At 41.9% G+C, this 25,643-nt stretch overlaps 1 protein-coding gene across 5 annotated transcripts in view; it reads left to right on the top strand.

Annotated features, from left to right (window-relative positions):
• Window positions 1–25,643, top strand: part of LOC122653578 (protein CHROMATIN REMODELING 20) — a 117,927-nt gene that overhangs the window by 7,256 nt on the left and 85,028 nt on the right. For 3 of the 5 annotated variants that reach the window (XM_043847453.1, XM_043847455.1, XM_043847457.1), the window contains 6 exons: window positions 13,497–13,610; window positions 15,094–15,177; window positions 15,447–16,088; window positions 16,702–16,994; window positions 17,400–17,490; window positions 18,025–18,240. In XM_043847453.1, the coding sequence (XP_043703388.1) occupies window positions 13,497–13,610; window positions 15,094–15,177; window positions 15,447–16,088; window positions 16,702–16,994; window positions 17,400–17,490; window positions 18,025–18,240 (1,440 nt within the window). The remainder of the gene's footprint in view (window positions 1–13,496; window positions 13,611–15,093; window positions 15,178–15,446; window positions 16,089–16,701; window positions 16,995–17,399; window positions 17,491–18,024; window positions 18,241–25,643) is intronic. The other 2 variants (XM_043847456.1, XM_043847454.1) reach the window with 2 other exon arrangements.

Raw genomic sequence — 25,643 nt, 5'->3', positions numbered from 1 at the left:
TCTGTGTTTTCTGATTTTATTCTAGTTTGCCTCACCTCATAACCTCTAGGCCCCTCCCCCACTGATGCAGTAGCAGTTTTTTGGACTGGGCCAAACTTGTTTGAGAGCTCTGACCGAGAACGGGGCCTGAATTGGGATTTGGGTTTAGTGGGATATTGGTAGTTTATTTATGTACTTACTTGGATTTATCTTGTAATCTCTTACTTAGGTTAGAGTTCCATTCCAATTTCAGTCTTAGAGTTTGATTCCATTATAATTTTAGATTGGGTTAGATAATTAGGAGATATAGTTAGATTTTACTTCTATTTCAGCATAGACTACAATTAGGAAACATCAATTTCATTTTATAAATTTAACCCAATTCATTGGACATATCTGATAATGGAATGAAAGTTTGAGTGGTTACCTCTCGATTGTGGAGTTGTGAGACCAGATTGGTCGAAGGCGATCTAGTTCTCTTCCCTTCTTTTTTCTTCATTTCTTCTCCTTCTCCTACATCTTCTCTTGTGTTCTATCATCGGGTTACCCTATCCTGTTCAGTTGGAAACTAAAGGTTGTAAGAGAACAAAAGGAGAAGGGAGAAGATGAGAATAGGAGGTGGATGAAGAAGAAGAAGAAAAGGATAAGGGAAGAGGGAGTTGGAGGTAATGTGTTGTGGGAGAGAATATACTTCTCTCCCCTATATTGATTCACTTAGCCATCATAAGAGAAAGGGTAAATTACTCCCCCCTCTCCTCGATTATGCCTGAATGACAAGCCCCACCCCTGGGTATTGAGTAATAACTCTCCCCTCCCCCAAAACAAAAAGATTCTACCAACAGTACCTATTCAGTCAAAAATCACTGTTAAGTGTTAGAAAAAGACCATATTACCCTCTTAGAGTTTGTTTTAAAATATTCAACTTCTCTCTCCTTTCTCTATCGTCTTCAACCATTGGAAAAGAGAAATTCGAAGATGAGGAGCTGAAACCGCCATTGCCCGCCATTGCCGCTTCAAGTACCTGCAACTCCCATCTCGGCTTGGACCTGTTTCCATCAAGCAATCTGTTTTACCCTTGGTGTAGCAGTGGCTACAATGGACTCTACTATGGTGGGTATCCAAGAAAATCTTACAGGGGCCACCCTCATATGTCTTGCCTCCCAATTTTCTTGGGTACTTTCTATTCTGAATTCCTGCTGTTCTGGGTGCATGTTTAGGGGCACGCTTGGAATTCCATCTTGATTCTTGGAATTGGATTTTGGCCATGTAAACATCATCAAAGTACCAATCAAAACCAAATTCAATACCGACTGAAACAGATAAAAGAGAAATAAAAAGCAGAAGAATTACCGATAGTAGGTCATTCATGCTGGGAAGAACGATTGAAGGACGAGATAGATATAGAAGCTTGGAATGCAAAGATCTGCAAAGAAATTGCTTGCAATAACAACTGGGAAACAAACGTATCTGGTGGTGGAAGAACTGAACTCCTTTTACCTTTTCCCGATCAGGCCCTGGTTTTCTAAACCAAAACCAGTTCTAAGGGTTTTGAAGAGAGGATCTGCAGGAGAGGAGTGGATGTGGAATGGAGATGTCTGTGTTTCACTTTCTATTTTCAGTAATTTATTCCCCGTCTCAGGGATTGTGCAGTGACGGATCTCGAATTCTCAATCGAGGGAGAAGAAGAAGCCTGTGAAAAAAAAATGCGGCGTAATTAGTTCTCTGAACTTAAAGAAAATCAGGGTTTGAGCAAATAAATTAATGGTTATCCAACAAAAATGGATGTTCTGCGACCACTGAAAACAATCTACTTCTTCTTCGACAGAGATCTAACCGATCTCAGTTTTACTTTTTTACTCTGTTCTCAGTTTTACTTTACTATTCTGTTTCATTATTCCTTCCCTTTATCATCTTCTTCCCTTGGTATTCTGGTTTGTGTTTCACTTGTAGTCCTGTACTGGTGGTAATTGATCAGAGAAGAATCTGTTGGAACTCCTTGACTGAACTCCGTTTGACGTGAGATATTGGTAATTAAATGGTAATACTTTTAACGACTGATTTGGGGGAGGAGGGAAGGACTCGCAAAGGAGTTTTTATTCCAAGAGGGGAGGGTACCTCGTCAGGGAGGGGTCGAGAGATCCAGGAGGCTGATGCCCAGGGACTTGCGGGGTTACCACGGCGGAAAAGTGGCCGTTGGAAGCAGTTTAGGCGGCAGACTGGGGAGGATCCGGCAGAGGGCTGCAATGCTTTGGCTGTAGCAGTGGCGCCAAGTGCTGGAGGTGTCGCGACAGAAGAGAGGACCTCCCCTTGCGTTGCAGAGGAAGGGGAGCTTCCTGGGATGACTATTGAAGCCAAAAGGGATCACACAGTGGTGTTGGAGTTCTCGGGAGAATCATGTAATTCGGTGGGAGCAGGGAATAGGCATCTGTCGTCTTCTCTTTGCGAGGACACTGAGCCTTTTTTCGAAGGGGGTGTGGCTCCGGCAGGTTCAAAGGATGATGGGCAAGCGCCGGTTGCAGGGCAGGAGGAGTCGAGCCGTGAGGCGCTGTTGGACAGTCTGAGGGCCTTCAAGGCCACTCTTCCGGACAGAGTGAGCAGGCTGGTTGAGAGGCTGCCTGAGATACGTGAGGGGGCTTCGCCTGGTTGGGAGAGGCCTCCAGGGGCAGAGCCTGAGTCTGCTCCGGTGGGCCGTGGTGCGGGGAGGCGTTTGCAGCAGCGAGCTGTTTGGCTGAATGCAGCCTTGGTGTACAAGAGGAAGAAGATCAGGAAGGCCAGGACGGTGAGGAGAGCACTTGAGGGGGCCCAGAGGCGTGTAACGAGATCGATGAGGTCGGCAATGGACTCCCTAAACTCTGTTCAATGAGTTGCATTTTTTGGAATGCGCGCGGGGTTGGAAACAAGCCCACTTGTAGGCGTTTGAAAGCTCTTGTAAGCTTGCATAAGGTTGAGATGGTGGCGATAGCTGAGCCTAAAGCTCAAGTTGCCAAGTCACGCTTAGTGAGGAGGCGGATAGGGATGGATGCAGTTCACACTTTGGACAGGTTATGGATTTTTTGGAGGTCGTCAGTTCAAGTTAGGGTGGTTGAGGAGCATGGGCAGTACATCACGGTTGAATGTGGAGGGGGTGGGGCAAGCTCCTATGTCCTTACCTTTGTTCATGGCTTATGCTCGAGGGTGGAGAGAAGGGAGCTGTGGGAGAGATTGGAAGCCTTTTCTCTTTCGGTTACCTTACCTTGGGCGGTTGGGGGGGATTTCAACGCGGTAGCATCTTCGATTGAGAAAGTGGGCAGCAGGCCGGTGTGCTCCTTATCTATGGAGGAGTTTGGTTGATTATGTAACAGAGCGGCTCTCATTGATGCTGGATACAGTGGTAGTATGTTCACCTGGTCCAATAACCAGGCAGGTGCAGGTAGGGTCATGGCTAGGCTGGACAAGTTTCTGGTGAATGCGACTTGGGCGAATTCTTTTAGCAGGTTTACGGTGACTCACTACAGTAGGACCTGCTTGGATCATGCTCCGATTGGCCTCTCTTTTGGGGTGGATGGCCCCCACACCGGGGCTGGCTTTAAATTTCAGCAGATGTGGCTCAGACACCCAGGTTTCCAAGACTTTGTCAAAGGTCAGTGGGAAAGGCGGGTGGTGGCATCACCTTTGGGGGTTTTGTATTTGAAGCTCAAGAGAATTCGTATAGCCCTGCGCAGTTGGAATAAGGAGGTGTTTGGAAACATACACCAACGAGTTAGGGATGCAGAGGATGTGGTTTTCAGGGCTGAAACAGAGTTTGACTCGAGGGCTGATGACACTTCTAGAGATGCGCTTTGGGCAGCCAAGGCAGATCTGCAGGAGGTTTTATTGCAGGAGGAGATTTTTTGGAAGCAGAAGTCCAGGGTCACTTGGCTTCAGGAGGGGGATCGGAACACGAAGTTCTTTCATGCCACGGTCAATGTCAGAAGGAGGATGCCAGGGGTGCAGAGGATAAGAGGTTCTGATGGGGAGTGGATTTCTGGTGTGGAGGGGGTGCAGGAGGAGGCAGTGCGCCATTTCGCAGAGATCTTTACCTCTCAGGGCAGTGTGGTGGACGAGGACCTGATTTTTTTGATCCTTCGCTGGTTTCTGATGCTGATAATGCCTTGCTGTTGGAGACTCCCTTAGTGGAGGAGGTGAAAGGGGTGGTCTTTGCTTTATCCTGTGACAGCGCGCCAGGCCCAGACAGCTTCACGGGGCACTTCTTTACTTCATGTTGGGAGGTGGTGGGTAATGATGTGTGGGCTGCGGTTAAGGAGTTCTTTGAAGGGGGGGGGGGACTTGCCCCGAAGCTTTACTTCTGCCAACTTGGTTTTGGTTCCGAAGAAAGATAACCCGGAGGTGATGGCGGATTTGAGACCCATCAGCCTGTGCAACTTTTCTTATAAGATTATTGCGAAACTCATTACTACTAGGCTGGCAAAGATCCTGCCTCTGTTGGTGGCGGAGGAGCAGGGGGCATTCGTCCAGGGAAGGTGTATCCATGATAACATTTCCATTGTGCAGGAGGTGTCCCAGGAGATGAATAGGAGAACTAGGGGCGGTAATGTGATCCTCAAACTTGACATGGCCAAGGTGTATGACCGGCTGGAGTGGAGTTTTTTATGGAAGGTCCTTGTAAAATTTGGGTTTGGTGGCAGCTGGATTGCTCTAATCAAGAAGACGGTAGAGAATTGCTGGTTCTCTGTTGTTCTTGGAGGCAGACAGTCAGGATTTTTCAAGTCTTCCAGAGGTGTGCGACAGGGGGATCCGCTTTCGCCGGTCCTGTTTATTCTGGTAGAGGAGGTGTTAAGTAGAGGTCTGAAGGAGTTGTTCGCAGAGGGGCATGCTTCTTTTTTTAGACTCCCCAGAGGGTGCCCTGGGATTTCTCATAGTCTTTTTGCAGATGACACGATTATCTTTACCAGGGGGTTGAAAAGCTCGTTAAGGCAGATTATGGGTTTTCTTATCAGATACGAAGGATTCTCGGGTCAGTTGGTCAACAAACAAAAGAGCTGTTTTGTGGTAGGAACCAGAGCTACGCAGTCTCAAACCAGAATGGTGGCTTCGATCTTGGGATTTTCGCAAAGGACGCTGCCTATCACCTATCTAGGGGCTCCCCTCTACTGTGGAAGGCTGAAGACTAATTTCTTTGATAAGCTGGTTGATAGGATCAGTGGCAGGGTGGCAGGGTGGAAGGGGAAACTGCACTCAGCAGGGGGTCGGCTCACCCTCTTGGAGCATGTACTCTCCTTTATACCTATCCATGTCTTGGCCACGATGGATCCCCCGAAGGCTGTGTTGCGGAAAATGTATGGCATCTTTGCAGACTTTCTTTGGGGAAGCACGGAGTGGGGTAGGCGGAAGCACTGGGTCAACTGGCAGAAGGTGTGCAGGCCAGCGGATGAGGGAGGCCTTGGAGTGAGGTTACTGGAGGATGTGGGGTTGGCGTTGAGGCTCAAGGGTATTTGGAGGGTCTTGACTGACCACTCCCTTTGGAGTGACTTCTTTAGGGCCAAGTTCTTTAAAGGCCTTCATATTTCCCTGGTTGAACCGAATGGGGTAAGATCAAGATCTTGGAGGAATGCCTTGGCCTACAAAGGGCTGTTGATGGACAGATCTCGTTGGCTTATTGGGTCGGGGGAGGTTTTCTTCTGGCTGGACAACTGGATTGGGGCTGGTCCGTTGATTGATGCAGTAGATAATGGCCTGCAGATTGATGTGGGTTTGTGCCTTAAAGATGCTTTGGAGGAGGATTGGCTCTTGGAAGCAGGGCTTACTGAACCTTATCGATGAGGTGACTATCAAGAATGTCATTTCTTTAGGAGATTTTCGCCTCTCAGCTAGGGAGGATGTTCTGGTGTGGACTCCCGCAAGTGATGGTGTCTTTTTCGGTTAAATCAGCCTGGAATGAAATAAGAAGCATTTCGCCTGTTGTCCCATATGCTAGCTGGATCTGGAACCAATCCCTTCCTGTGAAGGTGGCTTTCTTCACTTGGCAACTGTTGAACGGGAAAATCCCAACCGATGTCGCCTTAATGTTGGTAGGGATTCCGATGGCTTCCAAGTGTCTCTGTTGCGGAGAGCCTAGGATGGAGACATCTGACCACTGGTTGATTTTGGGTGGAACTGCAACTAAGGTTTGGGCCTTTTTCTCTCGGCTGCTTGACATTGAGGTACTGCCAACCTAAGATGTAAGAAGTCGGATTAACCAGTGGCATGCATTGGCAAGCAGGCGCTGTCTTAGTGCTTTTATTACAGGGTTACTACCTTCCTTGATTGTTTGGGAGCTTTGGAGGGAAAGAAATAACAGGAGGCATGATGAACAAAGGCGCACGACGGTCATGATTATGGCTCGCATTAAAGCCTGGGTAAAAGAGCTTCCTATGCCGGCGAAGGTGAGGAAGGGAAGGTCTGTTAGAGACAGGTTAATCTTGCAATGCTTTGGGCTTGAGGCTGTTCCAGCTAAAACTCCTCGCCCCCTCCCGGTTTACTGGTGCCCACCTCTTCATTCAGTTAAGCTGAATGTGGATGAGGAGTGTAGGGGCAACCCTGGAGAGGGGGGGGAGGAGGAGTGATAAGAAATACGGATGGAACTGTCCTGGCAGCTCTCTCTAACCACTACGGGTTGTGCACAAACTCTCAAGCTGAACTTAGAGCTTTGAGAGATGGTCTTAGATTGTGCCAGGAGCTGGGGTTCAAAGAGGTAGTGGTGAATTTAGATTCGGCCAACACAGTCAGAATGGTGATCCTTCGGAGGTGTAGCCTATAGAAAGGGTGGTATTGGTTCAATGAGATTCTAGCGCTCATACAGGCTACTCAGGCGACAGTGGATTTTGTGTATAGAGAAAGCAACAGGGCTGCTGATTGGTTGGCCAAGCAAGCTTGTGAGACAGAGTCTTCGGTCACTTTCCTGTAGGATAACTTGCCCACAAGAACCTTCCAAGAGATTATCAAGGAGGATAGGGAGGGCCTGCCGGTCCTTAGAGTCTAATGTTGTTTTTGTGGGTTTGGGGTAAGGTGGAATGTCCCCCCCTGTATTCGTTATTCTTTGATGATTGAATAAAGTTTTGGGGCTGGCTCGGGTCCCAGGTAAGTTCGGGTTAAAAAAAAAAAAAAAAAAGAGTTAATACTTTTAACAAATACCCCTCCCTGTGGATGCATGCAACCTTATTTGAATTCAAAGTTTTAGTTGATTAGATTAGATTATATGAGATTAGATGAGAGAGAGAGAACCTGAAATCCTGAAAAAACTCCTCCCACCACCAGTGGAGGCTAAGGAGGTGGAGGCGGCAGTGGTTATGGACGTCGAGTGAGGGCGGCGGTGGTGGATACAACCGTGGTGTTGATCGTTACTCAAGCTGGAGAAACTAGGGTTTCTAGAAATGTTTTTATGGTTTTGATATGATTAGGGGGTATTATTGGAATATCACAAACGTAAGGGCCTTTTGGGGTTTAATTGAATATTTTTTTTAGTGATTTCGTCACTTAGCAGCGATTTTTGACGGAATGGGTACGGTTGATAGAATCTTTTGATTTCAGGGGAGGGGAGAGTTATTACTCAATACCCAGGGGTGGGGCTTGTCATTCGGGCATAATTGAGGGGGGAGGAGAAATTTACCCTAAGAGAAATTACATACCCGCCATGCTAACATAAGATAGCTAAGGGATGTAAAATGGTTAAAAAGTAAGAACACAATATACTAGTACCCAAAGTAACCTTATTACATGAACTCTAACACTTCCTCTCAAGCTGTAGAATAAATGTCACACATTCCTAGCTTGCATAGAGGAGTTCTGAACTGATGAGATGAGCCATTTGGTGAAGATATCAGCCAACTAGTTGCCTGTCATCACAAAAGGGGTGCATAGGTGGAAGATCAACTAGCTTCTAAGTATAGTTCTTCTCAAGTGTTATCATTTCCTTACACATGGCTTCCTTCCACTTTGGGCTAGACATAGCCTCAGTGACATTCTTGGGAATGGGAGTGGAGGAAAGAGCAATTGAAAAAGCCGCAGCTATAAGAGAGATAGCATCATAGGAAACAAACTTTGCTATAGGATTAGTACAAGTTCTCTTTCCATTTCGAATAGCAATGGGGAGATTTAACTTAGAAGGAGAAGTAGTTTTACCCTACTAAGGAAGGTGGATCTCAGGATGTGTATCCAAAGAGGACTCTTGGTACGTCTTCTTTCCTTTTATTTTGTAAACAAGTAACTCCTTTTCATTACCATCTTCCCCTGAATGATCTAGAACATCAACAATGTCCACCTCCTTGCGTTTCCCCATATCAAGCAGAAACGGAGGGATAAACAAAGGTGGAAGAAAGGGAATGACATCAACTGATCAACATCCTTTTCACTCCCACTATTCTCCCCTTGAAGAGGATGCTGATGAAGAGTAAAGAAAGGCACGCATTCAAAGAAGGTGACACAACAATTCAAGGAATTTGGTTAGGTGGGTGATAGATAAAACACTAGTGGCTAAGTTAGGAACATGAAGAACAAAGTTGAGAGTAATAAAAAAAAGTGACAAACACTACTCGTACCAAAAATAGAGGAAAGGGAACCATCAGCGACCATAACCTTATCTCTACTAGAGGAAACAAAATACGAATCACAACATTGAGACATACTAGTCATATGATAATGGCACCAAAGTTAATGACCCAAGAAGAGTAATGTAGTCCTAGATTGGTAGGAGACCGACTCGGAGCTAGTAAACCAGGATCCGCTATGAACTGGTAAGCCGATCGGGGCAGAAAAGTGTTTTAGGTCAAAATTAGGGTTAGAGTTTGAGGTGTTGGTTATGCTCGGCAGGTGTAGGGGAGTATATCAGTGAGGGTCCTGAGATGTTTTGATGGGCGGAAGTGTGTAAACTTGACTGGGCAGCAAGTTAGGGTTAGGGTTTTGGATTTTTAAAAAGAGGAAAAGATGGATTTCTAGGGTTTGGCTGGTCAGAAGTTAACCAAACTTAAAAGGTTTTCTTAGGAGGGTATGAGGGACAATCGGTCAAATTTGTAGACTGTTTTGATGGTTGGTTTGGGCTGGGCAGAATTTAGGTTATGGGAATGTTGTTCAGTGATGTAGGGGATGTTAGGGTTTGGTAGTTTTGAGGATTAGAAGAAGAAGGATGGGAATGGGGATGCTTCCAACTTACTTGTAATGGCAGAAAATTATTGGCAGCAGCTTGTCGATGGAGGAACTTGAATAAAATTGAATCTTTGAACTTGAACTTGAATAAAAAATCACATCTTGAACTTGAACTTGAATGTAGAGCTTCAAAAGAACCACCCGGGCTTCATACCACAAGGTGTCGATTGGATCAAACACCAATCCCACCAACGAACCTAATGTAGTCCTAGATAGGAGAAATCCCACTAGGAACCAGGGGAATAGGGTTATGTACTAGGGTTGGCCGAATGGGCAGATTTGGTTAATTAGGGCAAAAGTCAGGGTTAGGGTTAGGGTTTCGAACTAGGGTTTTTTTTGGTAAAGATGTGTAGGTTTTTAGGAGTCCAATGGTAGAGGTTTGGATGGATTTGGATGAAATTGGAAATCTAGGGTTTCGGGTAGGAGGCCTTATGAAAATGGACTGTTTGTAAAATCTAGGGTTTAGGGGCAGATTTTAGGAAAGGGGCTTATAGGGTTTTAATATGCAGCTTTAGGGGATCTTAATGATGTAAAGAGATTAGGGTTTGAAGGGGTTGTAAAATTTTGCTGTTGGGGGCAGAATCGGTTGCAGGTTTTAGGGTTTAATGGAGTGAGGGAATGGAGGGGTTAGAAGAAGAAATTGGGTGTCAAACTTACTGGAGATTCCACTGGCAGCAGCTTGAATAGATGTGAAGGATAGAGCCACCTTCGAATTAAAGAAGATCCTCTCAGCCGTCACGGCGTAAGGAGTCAACCGGATTCCACTAGTCCCTTTCCACCTTGATAGAACTACAAGGAGCAACACTTAACAGAGCAGGGCAGCAGCAATGGCAGCAAACAAAAGCTTTTCATTAATCAAATTCGTGTACAATGCTGGCCTCCCTTACAAACTTATATAGAAGACTCAAAAATAGACTTAGACACTAAAAAGGAATGGTCTAATCCTATCCCTAATCTATTAGGTAATTTAAATTGATTAGGAAACTAAAATACTAAAGGAAATAGACTCAAAACATGGCTGGATTTATAGAGTCCTAATCCAGCCCAACTTACATCACATGACCACGTAAGTTGTCACATGACCACTTAACCAAGTCACATGATCACTTAAATTGAACCAATTAGATGCAACCAATTTGAACCGGTTCAATTAGAAAACATAAAAATAAACTAAGTATTGGGCTAATCCCGTATGCAACCTGTATACCCCTAGTTTAGGCTCATTAAAGTGGCCTATTACATAGAAAACCCTTGGGATCAAAGGCCCAACATATATATATCCCAACCCTAGGCCTATTTCTAAAGAAATAAGCCAATATCTATGATGAACCTGCATCAAAACCACTCGGGCTTCCCACCGCAAGGTGTCAATCGGATCAAACACCGATCCCACCAGCCTTGATCAAACACAAGACAAAAATCTCCAATGGAGAAGAAAAGCAGCAAAAGCGTTTCTTTAATATAAAAATTCGTGTCCAATGCTTGCCCACCTTACAACCTTATATAAAAGACTCAAAAATAGACACTTACACTAAAAAGGAAAGGCCTAACCCAATCCTTAACCTATTAGGTAACCTAAACTGACTAGGAAACTAAAGTACTAAAGGAAATAGACTCAAAACATGGCTGCACTTATAGAGTCCTAATCCAGCCCAACTTAAATAACAATAAATAGTCACATGACCACTTAAGTTGTCATGTGACAACTTAACCAAGTCACAGATCACTCAAGTGTTCACATGACCACTAACCAAATAAAAAGAAATCTACTAACTAATCCCGTATGTAACTTTAGTTCCCATATTTTAGGCCCATAAAAGTGGCCTATTACATAAACTCATGGGATCAAAGGCCCAACATGTATATAACCCAACCCTAGACTTATTCCTAATAAAAAAAGCCCAGTTTGGTGATAAATCTGCATTAAAGAGGCAGTGGAAGAAGTGGATGTAGAGACCTGCAAGGCTGAAGCTGAAGGATCTGGCATTGTGGAAGAAGAGCTACCCAGTTGTGACATAACCCATCGAAATGCTGAAATATCCTCCCGAGTGAGGGAACTGTGGTCTGCCTATAGTCCAGATGGGGACCCTATAGGTTCAGTCTTAGCCATCATAGTGTGTGCTCTAGACTCTAGCTCTCCCTCTCTTGCTACCACACATACTAGTAGAGTAGTAGGTCCACCATGCATACTAAGGGGACAGCCATGAAGCACCCAACACCTCTCTTTAGTGTATCAGATTTCCCACAGTGGTCACATCTGAGTCTATCTCTGTTACCCCAAGGGGTGGCCCTTGGCCTGTTCATCGATCGCCAGTCTCTGTGGGAGTTAGAGGTACGAACATATTACTCAAGTGATGGTACAGTTTCCATGGTCACTCTTTGGAGCTCCTCACTTTGCAAGTAGTTACAAACTTCATCTAAAGAGGGAAGAGGTGATGGGCCCAAAATTTGCACTCAAATTGGTTCATGTTCTGGGTTCAGCCCACCAAAGAGAATCAAGACTTCCTTCTCAAGAGTTCGATATACCTTTGCTTCATCCTTGGGGTAGGACAGTCGGAGGTCCTACAGTGATCATAATCCTCCTAGCGGCCAATAATGGTGTTATAGTACTCAGAAATCGTTCTGTCTCCATGCTTCATTGTGTTGACTTTCTGAAGGAGTTGCCGAGTTGGTAGACCTTAGCCGAGTCACCCACTCGGTCAAAAGTTTTAGAGATACTATCCTAAATATCCTTGGCAATCTCCTTCCTCATAAGCCTCCTCCTGATCTCAGGTTTCATAGAGAAAATCATAATAGTTGAGTTCTCGGTCTCCCATTTCTAATATGTCTAATCACTTGAATTTAGGTGCCTTAATGGTTCCTGTAATGTACCCTAACTTCCCCCGACTTTGCAAAGAAAGCTTCACAGGGCCAATCCAAATAGTTGGTGTTGTCCAACTTGACAATGGAGTCTGGATATTGTGGTTCTCAAAGGCAGTCTGAGTAGGATGGACACTACTCGAACCACTAGCCGAAGCTTCCGCAGGTCCACTGAGCTCAGACATAATGTAGAAACACACTTAGAAATGTAGGGATGATATCCAAACCAAATGGGGAGTACACACTCAACCTAGATATACCTTCCCAGTACTCAGTAAAAATCCAGCAGAAAAAAAACCCACAAAACTTGAAGAAACCCAACTCAAATACACCCTTCAAAGGGTATCATCATCTCATGACAACTCAAGAGATCCAAACAAAGTAGCTCATCGATACAACACAACTAGAAACATCACACATAGCATTTCACATGCAAGAAAGAGTAAAAATACTAATGTTGGGCTGGCGGTACTTGTCAGTCCATGGGGAGGTTGGAGGGGACCCTTGGGCGATTCAAATGAGCCCTGCTCCAATTCCAACAAGAGAGAGAGAGAGAGAGAGTGGAAATGGAGAACTTGTAGGAGGTAGAGAGAACAGGAGGGAGTTGTAAGGGAGGTAAAAAGATAAAAGTAAAAATACAATACAACATAATATCCCAGTAAGCTTAGTACCCTTATGACATGAACTCTAACGTGTCCCCTCTAGAGTGATTCAAGCCCTTGATAGGGTGATTCGAGCCCTTGAATCCCATTCCCGTAATCCCTTCCTAGAGGGTGTTACTTTGCTGCAATTAAACTCAGACCACTACCTACCGTCAGGTTTCACTTGCAGATATTTTCTCTGCTTAAATATTTGAATTTCAGATCTATTGTTGATTGCAATGAAGAGGATTATGAGTGTTGATTCCTCCTTCAAAGTTTCAGATCAATGCGATGCTTGTAGCGTGAGTTTTCTCATTCAAAAGAAGATTGGGTTCTTCTGGTTTGTGTTATCAAGAGGAACAAGACTACCCCTCCCCCACAATTCCTTCTTTCTTTTATTTTGTTGTTTTAGTTTCCAGTGATACTCCTCCCTTTCTTGTTTTGTTATTTCTTATCTTTTTTTTATAAAGTTTTTTCAAGATAGTCTGCCTTTAAATTATAACAATTACCTCCATGTCCTCATTTCATTTGCTTGCATAGAAAAGGGTCCTATATTGTTCCATATAGTTTCAAGATTGCCATTCCCCCTGTTATTTGAGTTGCTTAACGCTTGGGTGGGACCCATAGCAAACCCGAATAGGGTTTTGTGACCGAGGTTCTGCACCAACCCCCCTAAAAAAAGAGAGAAGGAACCTTGGTCTCATATAATTTTTTGAATCAGTGTAAACATGTGTTTCTTTAGATTTAGGTTCTTACCTTCATTGTCTATAGGTCTCGCTATATCTTCATCGTCCTTTTTGGTTCCATAATTTGTTGTGCTATACTTGCAACTTTAATGTTCTAAGAAACTTGTTTTTTCAGGTGGAGGAGATAAATGATGTTGAAATAAACTCTAGTCATCCTTTTTATGCGGCTGCCATAGCAAATGAACAGGAAATAGTTCTTTCTGAAGAACAAAAGAAGAACATTAAGAAGGTTTGTCAATCTCATTGTACTTGGATAGGGCACTCTTATGTAGCAACTATCTACAAGTTGGGTGGGCCTATGGGTGTTTATATCTATCTATCTCTATGGTCGTGTGTACACTCTGGTGCATGCTTGATATTCTCTTCCATCTATGTACCCAAAGTAGTTCTGTGGGTGTTCTATCTGTTGAATTGGTTCTCTGGATGGCTGTACGCCTGTACTTATGTGTTTGCTATTTTGTGTTTGTGGATGTAACTGCATCTCCTGATATTATCTGTAAGCAGCTCAAATAATCCAAACCTTTCCAAAACATACGGTATAAAGTCACATTCCAATCTGTTCTAGGCCTTCAACATATCTAATTTTATGTTAACATTGTAGTGCAGCACCTTTAGATCCAGATCCAGCATTAACACATAGGCCAAAGAAATGTTTTTTTTTTGAAATAATTCGGCCTTGTACTATATCTCCTTGCTCTTCTTAGATGATCTTAGGGATCTATCTATGAGGAAAAAGGGGTGGGTAGAGTGTTAGAACTCATTAAGCCCTTAAGAAGGAGAAATTTGGAAAATAGTAAGAAATTAGTTAATTGTAACTTATAGAAGAGGTTGAAGAAGTAGAATGGCTCCAAACAAAGACATTGCACCAACCTTGGTATAGCAGCTTTTGTGCTACAGTTTTGCCAAAAACTAACCAAATCAAGATTTTATCTTAAATGCATGTTTACAAAAACTGTGGGGTTTGCATAAGGTGGCAAGTGCATATGGTTTTGCAAAAGAGCAGTGAAATGGTCGATTGGATTTGGTTGTTGTGCCCAGTAACTTGGGTACCACTGTTGCTGCTTTTCTTTGAACTTACAAAAAAGTTACTATGCTTGATGCCTTGGCCAAAACTGCTTAGTCATTGCCTAATTACCTAACTGCATGTCTGAAAAAACAGGCTATGGGTTAGTTATACCTTGCCTTTGGTGGTATTGTTGGTTGGACACCTCTTGGCTACCTGTTCATATGTGGCTATGCAAACCTAGGTTTGCCTATACAATGCTAGCTGAAAATGAGGCAGTAGGTTGAGAAAGCAATATCAGAGTAAAAAAATAAAAGAAATATCTACTATTAGCTTGAATTTCCCCAACTGACAGAACTGGCCAAAGAAAACCCACCCATAACTAGTTTGCAAGGAGCAAGGCCTCTTCTCTAAGGACTACACATATACTAAGCATACAAGCCAGTGCACACACCCTAAATTCTACCTAACCTTGACTCCTTAACTCAGGTTGAGGAGATGATTGATGAGATATACGACTTGTGACAAGTATACTACAGATGCCCATTCTTTTAATCTTTATCATCAAAATTTACCTGTGTACAGTGCCATTTCCTGATTATTATATGTTAAGAAATCAAGCTCTTTATGTGACTCTCCTTTAGTGATGGGCATTACCATTGTTAAAAAGCAAGTGTGCCAGCTAATTCATAGTATATGCTGTTGACAGGTCAAGGAAGAAGATGATGCAAACATTGCACGAAAACATCAACTACATTTGAAACAGAGAAGACGGAGAAACAGATCTAAACAGGTGGCTTCTTTTTCCTTTATACTATTTCTCCCATTTTAATATTTTACTCAATTGCATAAACTCAAAGATTGTGTTATAGAATTGTAGGTTTTGATTATTAATTCATGCATCATTGCCAGTTTCTCTCCTGAAATTTTTTATCCGAGGGAGTAAAGTGGAAAAATTCAGTTGGAGTGGATGTCCATTTGCGGTGGTTACTTTTCATGTTTCCTAACTGCGTCTAAAGTTGACCTGATGTTGTGGTAACTTTTCATTTTAATTTGAATCAGGAGATAATTCAGAAAGATACTTCAGCAGATGAGGTGCAGGAAAGCAATTTGGTTGACTCTGTGCCTTCGAATGGCTGCTCTCAAGTGGCTTCTGGAGCGTTGGGTTGTGGGAATGGTCCAGTTGCTCTTAATGTTGACAATAGTGATACTTCGCAAGCTTTGAAGGCTGAGGTGCTTCAAGGTTGTGCGGCTTCTAATGAGCATGACAAAGAAAAACTAATGGGTGATGGCAATTTTGCAGTTCTTGCTGAATCTGTTTCACCTGATTTAACTGAGACAAGAGTCTCCAAGCGTTTGCATGAAGAAATTAACTGCGAGGACATTGAGAAAAAAAAGAGCCGTACTGTTGTTATAGATAGTGATGATGAAGTACATGGGATGGAGGATAAATCTGCTTCTCATATTTGTAGTGAGCCTGACGTGAAAACAGATTCTGCATTGGAAGCTAAAGAAGAGGTTGATCTTGTTGATGCTGATTCTTCTCCTTTGCGGATTCCGAATGGGATAGAAACTTTGGAGACGTTCCAGTGCACTGCTTGTGCTAAAGTAGTTAGAGCGTGTGATGTACACTGTCATCCAATATTGAAAGTCATCATTTGTGAAAGATGCAAGATTATATTGAAAGAAAAGATGCATGAAAAGGTATGGATCAAATTACTTGAGTAGGCTTTTCTAAATTTTTTGTGCTATTCAGAATTCAGATATTGTTGAGTGGCTCTAAAACACCGAACATGATAACTTCTATAGACAGATATGGGAGTGTCATTTCACCTTTTATTGTGTTTATTAATTTATTAATTGTTAATAGTCGACATTTGTGGACTTGAAAGTTTTTTTTACTAGAGAATTTCATTACAAGTGAAATTATTTGATCTCATACCTGATTCTTACCATGAGTATTTGCTATCCTATAATGGCCTTTTATATGAGAAAGAATGACTACTAACTTATGGTAGTAAGCAAATATGCTATTTATGGTTATCAAGCCTAGGCGTCCAGGCACCTTGGTTGACTTTTGTCCAGGCCCCTCCAATACCTTGGGTTGCCTAGACACCGTGACTACTATGATGCTATTATTTGTTAGATTTTCTATTTTCAATTAATTAAATGCAAAAATACTCTAAAAAATGTTTGACTCAACTTTATTTTCTAGTCACGTAGAACTATCCAGTTAAGTGTGGTAATTATTTCTCGCTATGATATCACATTGGCAATTTCTACAAAAAATTAATCTGAAAGCTCTGTTGCTATGTAGCAGGATCCTGATTGCTCAGAGTGTTATTGTGGATGGTGTGGGAGGTGCAAAGACCTCATAAGCTGTAAATCATGTAAAATTTTGTTCTGTTCATCCTGTATAAAAAGGAATTTTGGTGAAGAAAAGTTTTCAGAATCTCATGACTCTACTTGGCTTTGCTGTTGCTGTTCTCCCATTCTCTTGAAAAGTTTGACATTAGAATGTGATAAAGCTCTTGGTGCTGGTGGTTTGATGGTTTCTAGCTCTGATAGTGGCTCTGAGCTTTCAGATGTTGAGATCGGTGTTAAAATCAGGTACTAGTGAATTTCTGATCAAATCAAGCTCATTAATATTTATATGATACTTAAAATCTACCTTGTTGTGTTGTATGTTTTTTTGTTACATGCTGATGTTGAGTGTTTGGAATTTCATCGAAGGTGACAAAATATTTCAGTTTCTTGCAAAAACTGAAATGAAATGACTTTTGAAATTTATATTTGACATTTACCGAAATATTTCGGTTTCGGCAAGTGGTGAAATGGGGGCGAAATCCAAAATTTCGAACCTTGATGTTGCATAAACACTACATTAGCTTCTCTGTCCATAAATTTTTCTTTTTAGTGTTGATGTAAAGTTGTTGGTAATCAATTATTGCCAGAATGAAGTTTATAAAACTCATCTCCTATTGATGATCATCTTTTTCTATTTTCTGGTTTTAGCACAATGAAAAGACGTAAGAAGAAGATTAGGAGGATCCTTGATGACGCTGAACTTGGAGAAGAAACCAAACGAAAAATTGCTATTGAAAAGGTATTTGTTTAGTTGCATTACACAATTTGTCGTGCTTCTTTTGTCCTGGATGTTTGATATTGGGAAAGAGTTGGTGGGTATGTCATTATGCCAAGATTGGTGGTTGGGGAGCTGACGAGCTGTATCTGCTTCATGCGTGCTTACCTGTCACCAAAATTTGGTCAGATGAAAGTCGCTTCCCCTATTCATGTGTTAAGTTCCAGCCTGAATAAAATGCTCCGCATGGCAAAACAAAGTATTTAAAAAAAATTTTGATTATCTATTTTTTGAAAGCAGTTGGTTGGCTGAAACGTAAAGGGAATAGGCAAGTACATGGCCCCATACAATTGAGATGGTCCTCAAAATTCATTATATGCGCTAATCCAGAGAGAGCTTACTTATCAATTCTTTGGATTGGTCGCAGCCACCTTCCACACGGTTGATATCAGGCTACCTGTCACATCAAGCTTGTCAGGACGACTATTCTTTTAAATTTCTCCTTCATTATAACTTTTTTGATAAATACCTCATCCATTATGATTTTTGTTCTTCTAGGAACGTCAAGAGCATTTGAAGTCATTGAAAGTACAATTTACTGCTAAACCATGGAGTGGGATTACTGTGAATTGTGAGGGAAATGTTCCCGAAGGTACAGACATTGAAATGCTTGGCGATATGATAAATGGTTACATAGTGAATGTTGTGAGGGAGAAAGATGAGGAAGCAGTGAGAATCCCTCCAAGTATCTCAGCCAAATTGAAAGCTCATCAGGTATTCTTTCGATTTTTGGCAAATATAATTAATTCATTTTGTGCTTTTGGGGTTTCTCCCTTGTGTATTTCCCCTTATAAATTCCTTTTCATTTTTCAAATATGAGTTCAATGCCTTCTCGTAACTAAAAACATGACTGAAACCTAATTTAAGATCCAAGAAATAAATTCTAGCTTTGTATCTAAAATCAAATAAATTCTAGGAACTGTAGAATTTCTATCTATTTGGGTGGCACCCATAATGATGATATCATCTGAATATTGTTCATCTTTAATTTTACTCATGGGAAATTAATGCAGGACCAGTCCAAAAATTGGTTCTATTTTAATATCAATTAGGTATGAGCTTATAATTCAACAACAACAACAAACTCAGCCGTATCCCAACTTAATGGGGTCGGTTACATGGATCCAAACAAAACAAAATAGGGAAAACTGTGGTCTAATCAGAGAAGGGGAAAGAAGAGAAGGGGAAAAGAGGTATGGGAAAAGAGAAAAATGTAAAATGACAAAAGAAAGATAGAGAAATAGAAAGAAAAATGAAAGATGGTGTAAGAGAAACGAGGCACAACCCGGCTTGTTAGGAGAATCTCAGCTACATGAGGTCTGTTACATGAATCCTTGCTCTCCAATTGTCTCTATCCGAGGTCAATCTTGGGACAAGACCTAGACTATGCAAGTGTTTCCTCACAACTTCTCCTATGGTCATTTTAGGCCTGCCCCTAGTTCTTTTAACTCCTTCAATCAGGATCATATCACTCCTCCTTACTGGGGCGTCCCTGGGCCTCCGTTGAACATGACCATACCACCTCAACTGACTCTCTTAGAGCTTGTCATTGATTGGTGTAACTCCCAAGTCAGCTCTAATGCGCTCATTCCTTAATTTATCTTTCCTAGTGTTTTCGCACATCCATCGTAACATCCTCATCTCTGCAACACAAAGCTTCTCAGTATGACACTTCTTAATTGCCTAACATTTTGCCCCATACAACATAGCAGGTCGAACCACAGTCCTATAGAACTTTCCTTTATGCTTTAAAGGAATATGTCGGTCTCACAGTACTCTTGACGCACCTCTCCACTTCATCCAACCCACTTTAATTCTTTGTGAAATATCATCCTCTATGTCACAGTCCTTATTTATCATTGACCCCAAATATCTGAAATAATCACTTTGCCATATCTCTCTAATGTAATTTTAGATTGGTAGGAGACCGACTAGAACCAATAACTAGGATTTGTTCTTGAAAGGGTAATTCGGCTAGGTCAAATATGTGAAAATTGTAAAATTAGTGTTAGGGTTTGATGGGACCTAGGGTTAGATGTTAGGGTTAACTTTATTATATGGGAGAGAAGAGATGCTGAAAGTTATAGTTAAATCAGATGACTAAATCTGAAGTTATTGAGGAATCCTAGTAGAAATAGGATTGAGGGGTAAAAGGGTAATTTCAAACAATCGGCTGGGTGGATGGTAATGAAATTTGGATCAAGTCTCTTTTAGGGTTTGAGGAAGATTAGATCAAAATTTCAACAGGTTCTAACGGTTAGATTTCACTGGGTAGAATTCTCACAAAAATCACCTTGCACGTGCCCTAGAAGAGAAGAAGAGTAATTGCAGAATTTCAGTTTTAGACTTGTTGTTTGAAAATATCTTGAACCTTGCAGAGAAATTCCAGCAACTGAATAGGTTTCTTCAAGAGATCGGCTATGGCAGAATTGCAACTTGAATGGAGCTTGATTGGAGATTGATGGAGGGGGTTGGGGAAAGGGGATGGCTATCTCAGCTCACCTTGGGCGTCTCACCCAACCTATCTCAGGATTTTTAACAAAGGCTAAAGCCAATATTTCATTAATCAAATTCGTGTTCAATGCTGGCCTCCCTTACAAACTTATATACAAGGTTTAAAGTATCGGTATCAGGTATCGTATCGGTCGGGTGATTTTAAGAGACGTATTGTATCGTTTCGGAGATACGTATCGAACAATACAAATATGCCTAGAAATGGTCAAGATACACATGGAAATACACTTTTGGAACAAAAAACAATATAAATAAGCAATATATAATAAGTGTCATGCATAAAACTTAAAATGGTGAATAATAGATAACCAAACAAGTGCATTAAATTGAAATTGTTATAAAAGATGAAGTTTCTCACATGTTGTGATCGTCTATAGCCCTGAAGAGTATTGGATGCTGCAAAGGATGATGCTGTAGCACTCCTTGATTCGTTTTAAAGTTTAAAAGTGTGGAAAACCAAGATTAAATGCAAGATTTTAGACTCTTAGTTGAGAGCTTTCCTTCATTTTTTTGTTAGATTAGGAATTGTATCGAGTCTGTGAGTGAAAATGGCTTTTTTATGGAATGTATCGATGGTATTGGTACGTATCGGTATGTATCGGTGAGTATCGGTACGTAACGGTGATGTATCGGTATGTATCGAGCCGTATCAGCCGATACGTATCGATATGTGTCGATACGTATTAAACCACCCACTGAATCCTCTACTGGACGTATCGATGGTATCAATACGTATCGGTTGTATCGTATCATATCGGCCCGTATCGATTGATACACTTCAAGACAGTTCATTTAAAAAAAAAAAGAGACGTATCGGTCCGTATCGTATCGTATCGGTCGATACTTTAAACCATGCTTATATAGACGACTCAAAAATAGACTTAGGCTGTCACGGCCCCATCCCAAAAAGGGATAAAATACAATAAAAGGGGGTATGATTAGGATGACACGTGTCGCCCCACACCGCTAGGATCTCGATGCAGTGGCTCGAATCACAGTCAACTCAATACAACTCATATGTACACCAGAGTGCGGGAAGAAATACATTTACAATAAAAGTAAATGTAGATACAAAAGTGTGGAAGCGTTTATAATAATAAAAGAGATCAAAAGTCTAAGTGATAGACAATTAATATATTACATCTTTTCTCAAGAGATTCACTAAAACTAAGAATAACATCAATATTAAAGAGTTTATACCATACAAATGATGAAACTAAAAAGGAACAAAGAAATAAGTGTCTCGATCCAAGTGCCCCATTGGTACAGTCATCAACATCTAATCAACATCATAGATCAAACTCACCGACTGCACGCCAGCAACACCGAACAAAACATATCCAAGAGAAAGTGCCACAGAGATTTTCACCAAAACATCACCTGCAACGCATCTAAAAAGGTTGTGCAAAGAGGGGTAAGCTCCACTGAGGGGGGATGGGGAACATACAAACAATAACACATAGTCCATGATGCATGAATTAATTAATAATATTAGCCACCTAGCAAATATGTCTAAGTCACTAGGTTTTTGCTACTGCAACAACTCGGGTAACATTGCGGATCACTTATCTTATCACCGAAATGTGACCTCAATTGTTACAATGGGGCTCGCGCCGGTAGAAGCCATTCGCCACCCAGAGGCAAACCCTGGTAACAAATGATCATCCCTGACCTGGCCTCGTATCACTCCTCAGGCACACAGGGAGCCTTGGTTACCTAACACCTAAACCCCCCTGTTGGTAAGGGTCGTAGCAAGGGGAACATAAACCTAACCATACTGTATGAACTATTGTGTTGAGAGGTATTCCGGGTGCATCAACGTCCCATACCATCTAGTACCTAGGTACCAGCAGAACACGGCGCATGACAAACTATATTATAGCACTAAACGTATGATGCAATATGATACTATCGTATCGAGAGGTATTCTGGATGCATCAGTGTCCCATACCATCTATCACCCGAGTACCAGCATGATACGGCACATGATAGACCAATTGTAAACATGATGAAGACATTAACAAGCCACATTCATAACGCATACATTTGCAATTTCCATAAATATGGTTATAATAATGTAAGAATGAGTATGCATGTGAAACGGCATACAAGCATAACATAATGCAAAATACTCCCAAATTAAATCAAATCCACACCCACTCACCTATTAGTTCGCGGTTCGTTTACTAGGGTTCATCGTTGATCAATGTATGATAAGCCTCACCGTAAGAGTAATATTACCTAAAGAAGTGTGACAAAGCAAGTTAGGTAAGGTAGGAGGGTCCCAAAGGGTCTCCAAAGGTTAAGCTTTAAGGAAGGATAATAGAGTCCAGGTGGACTCTTGAGTAGAGGCATAATGCCTGGGTCCAACCCGAGCAAAATACTCCAAAAACCCAGGATCGGACTCTGGTCTGGGTCCACTCCTGGGTCCAGCACAAACCAGCAAGCATGCGGACTCACGGGGCGGACTCTGGGTTGGGTCCACTCCTGGGTCCAGCATGAACCAGTAAGCATGTAGACTCACGGGGTGGACTTTGGGCTGGGTCCACTCCTGGGTCCACCTCTTTGCTAATTCCAAATTTCCTAAGGTTTGAGCTTCCTAACTTGATTTTACTTGGGTTTTAAGCCACAAGGACTTGGGGAAGGGGTCTTTGGGTCTACTTGGGTCACCATAACCTACTCCTATCAAGGAATTGATGGATCTATGGAATAAACCACCATAATGACCCAAATCTTAGGTTTTTCATTTGAAACCCTAGATTTAAGAGATGGGTTCAATAGAAGGCCATTAGGAGAATCAAAGGCGAGCATTAAGCTCCCCATAAAGTGGGATACTAGGTTTGTAAACATCCTTGGGTTCCAAGTGGAACCCTAGGTCAAAACCCCCAACCTCAAAGGTTCTTCCCTAAACCCAAAAGAGATAAAGAAGATAGAGGGAGAGAGGCTGTTCAAGAACTCACCTAAACCGAGTAGCCAGGTGCTCCAAAGGTTGAGCTCCAAAGCCCAAATCTTCCTCCAATCTCCCTCCTTGCTTTCCTTCTCTTCCTTCTTCTTTCGTTTCTCTTCTTTCCCTTCTTCCTTTGGCTTGGACCACAAGAGGGAGGGTGAGATGAGCTCAATAGAGGAGGACAGCAAGAGGTAGCTTCCTCCTCCCTTCCCTTCTTCCTTCTTCTTCTTTCTTCTTTCCTTTCTCTTGTTTCCACGGCTCTAGATAGGTTAGAAAAGTTATGACCATTAAATGGTCATGACCCCTATTTATAGAAGGGTTAAGTGAGGGCTTGTTTGTTTGGTCCTTAAGTCTCAAAATCCATTTTTAGGTTAAGTTGGGTCTTGAGGGCCTACTTTTAAGGCCCAACACAAAATATAAAAGAAGAGGGTGGGGCCCACCATGTCCGGGGCACCACGATGAAATCTGACATGGGACAAGTAGGTCCCACAGCACTTTACCCAAAATAAACCTTACAGTAAGGGTGGATTCACTGTTGTGAGTCCAGCTCAAGGTCCAGTCCTACAGAAATAGGGTAATCCCAAGGCATTAGACCCTGGGCTGGGCCCACCTTTTGAGTGTTACAAAAGGAGCACGTACACGTGATATTTAAGGATTAAATGCTTAGCTTCACACGGTCACATCGCCCATTAAATTGAAATTCCACCCTTTTATTTCGGTTATCCCCTTGATTGCCACGGTCCAAGGTCATAGGTGTTGGCCGTTGGCAGCGTCGCAACATCTACCAATGAAAGTCCAACTTGGCCCAGGGAATTAGGGTGTAGTTTGGGTGTGGGTATAACATAGACACTAAAAAGGAAAGGACTAACCCTATCATTAACTAATAAGGTAACCTGAATTGACTAGGAAAGTGGAATAATAAAGAAAACAAACTCAAGATAGGACTCTAACTGAACTAAGGAAGTAAATCCAGTTTTCCTACATTGTACCCATATTTTAGGTCCATTAAATTGGCCAATTACAAAATAAACCCATGGGATCAAAAGCCCAACACATACATAACCCAACCCAAAGTTTATTTTCAATAAAATAGGCCCTCTAAGTGACTTATTTACATCACTCTCTTTCCCTTATTCTCACCATGTCAGTCTCCATCATAGCATTACTAAAATTACGCGTCAAATACTCCGTCTTCGTTCTACTAAACTTAAAGCCTCTTGCGTCCAAGGTTGATCTCCATGACTTTAACTTAATGTTAATCGAACTTAGTGTTAATCCCTGCTTTTGTCTCATTCACCAAAACGATATTATCGGCGAAGAGCATACACCACAGGACCTCGTCTTGAATTCTCTTGGTTAGGTCGTCCTTGATTAGCGTAAATAGATAAGGGCTTAAAGTTGATCCCTGATGTAACCCATCGTAATTGGGAATTCCTTGCCTTAACCTCTAATAGTTCTTACATTAGTCACCACTTCCTCAAACATATCTTTGATTACATTTACTTATTTACTTGACACCCCTCTCTTCACTTGAACTTGTCGGATTAAATCTTTAGGGACTCGGTCATAGGCTTTTTCCAGATCAATAAAGACCATATGGAGATCTTTCTTGCCATCTCTATATCTTTCCATGAGCCTCCTCAATGAATAGATAGCTTCTGTCGTGGATCTACTTGGCAGAAAGCCAAATTGGTTTGCCGAGATATGAGTCTCTCTTTTCAAACAGATTTCAATAACCTTCTCCTAGTGTTTCATAGTTTGACTCATTAGCTTTATGCTTCTATAATTATTGCAGCTTTGGACATCACCTTTATTTTTGTAGATAGGGACTAGAATGCTTCTTCCCCATTCATCTGGCATCTTCCTTGAGATCCTAATTCTGTTTAATAGCTTGGTTAACCACAAAACCCCACAACTCCCTATAGTTATCCACACTTCTATTGGAATCTCATCTGGGCCTGGTGTCTTGCCTGCTTTCATCTTTTTTAAGGCTTCTTTAACTTCCGCCACACTAACCTTTCGTACATATCTATGGCGTACAGTGTCTTATTGAAAAATATAACTGTCCGGGTCATTTCTACTCGACCTATTACCATTTAATAGGTCACAAATATACTCATCCCATCTCTTCACAATGTCCTCATCCCTTACTAACACTCTTCCATCATCACCCTTGATACACCTCACCTGATCGAAATCTCTATTCTTTCTATCTCTCATCTTAGCTATCCTATAAATAGCTTTTTCCCCTTCTTTTATGTTTAGGTCGATATAGAGATCCTCATATTTCTTCGTCCTAGTCGTCCCCACAATCTTCCTAGCTTCGTTTTTAGCATCATAAGACATCTTTTTATCTTCTAGTTCTTTAGTTCTTTGCCATGTCTTGAAACAATCTTTCTTGGTCTTGATGGCTGCTTCGACCTCATCATTCTACCACCAAGTCTCCCTAAGGGCTTGGCGACTACCCTTCGCTTTTAATTCATTGGTTTATATTTGTAATGGGCTAAATATAAACTCCAAAAATGGGGGTCTTAAGGGGTGTAAGAAAATTGTTATTTCAATTAGTAGTGGAGCCCATTAAAGATTTAATTTGGAATTTATCTTATAGTAATTGTTATAGGGATCTTGTGGGGCCCATTGCAGCATTGCTTAGCTG

The sequence above is a fragment of the Telopea speciosissima genome, chromosome 3, assembly GCF_018873765.1.
Source record: "Telopea speciosissima isolate NSW1024214 ecotype Mountain lineage chromosome 3, Tspe_v1, whole genome shotgun sequence".
In the NCBI taxonomy this organism is placed as follows: Eukaryota; Viridiplantae; Streptophyta; class Magnoliopsida; order Proteales; family Proteaceae; genus Telopea; species Telopea speciosissima.
The sequence above is the reverse complement of the archived record's forward strand: the minus strand, read 5'-3'. Positions and strand labels throughout refer to the sequence as shown.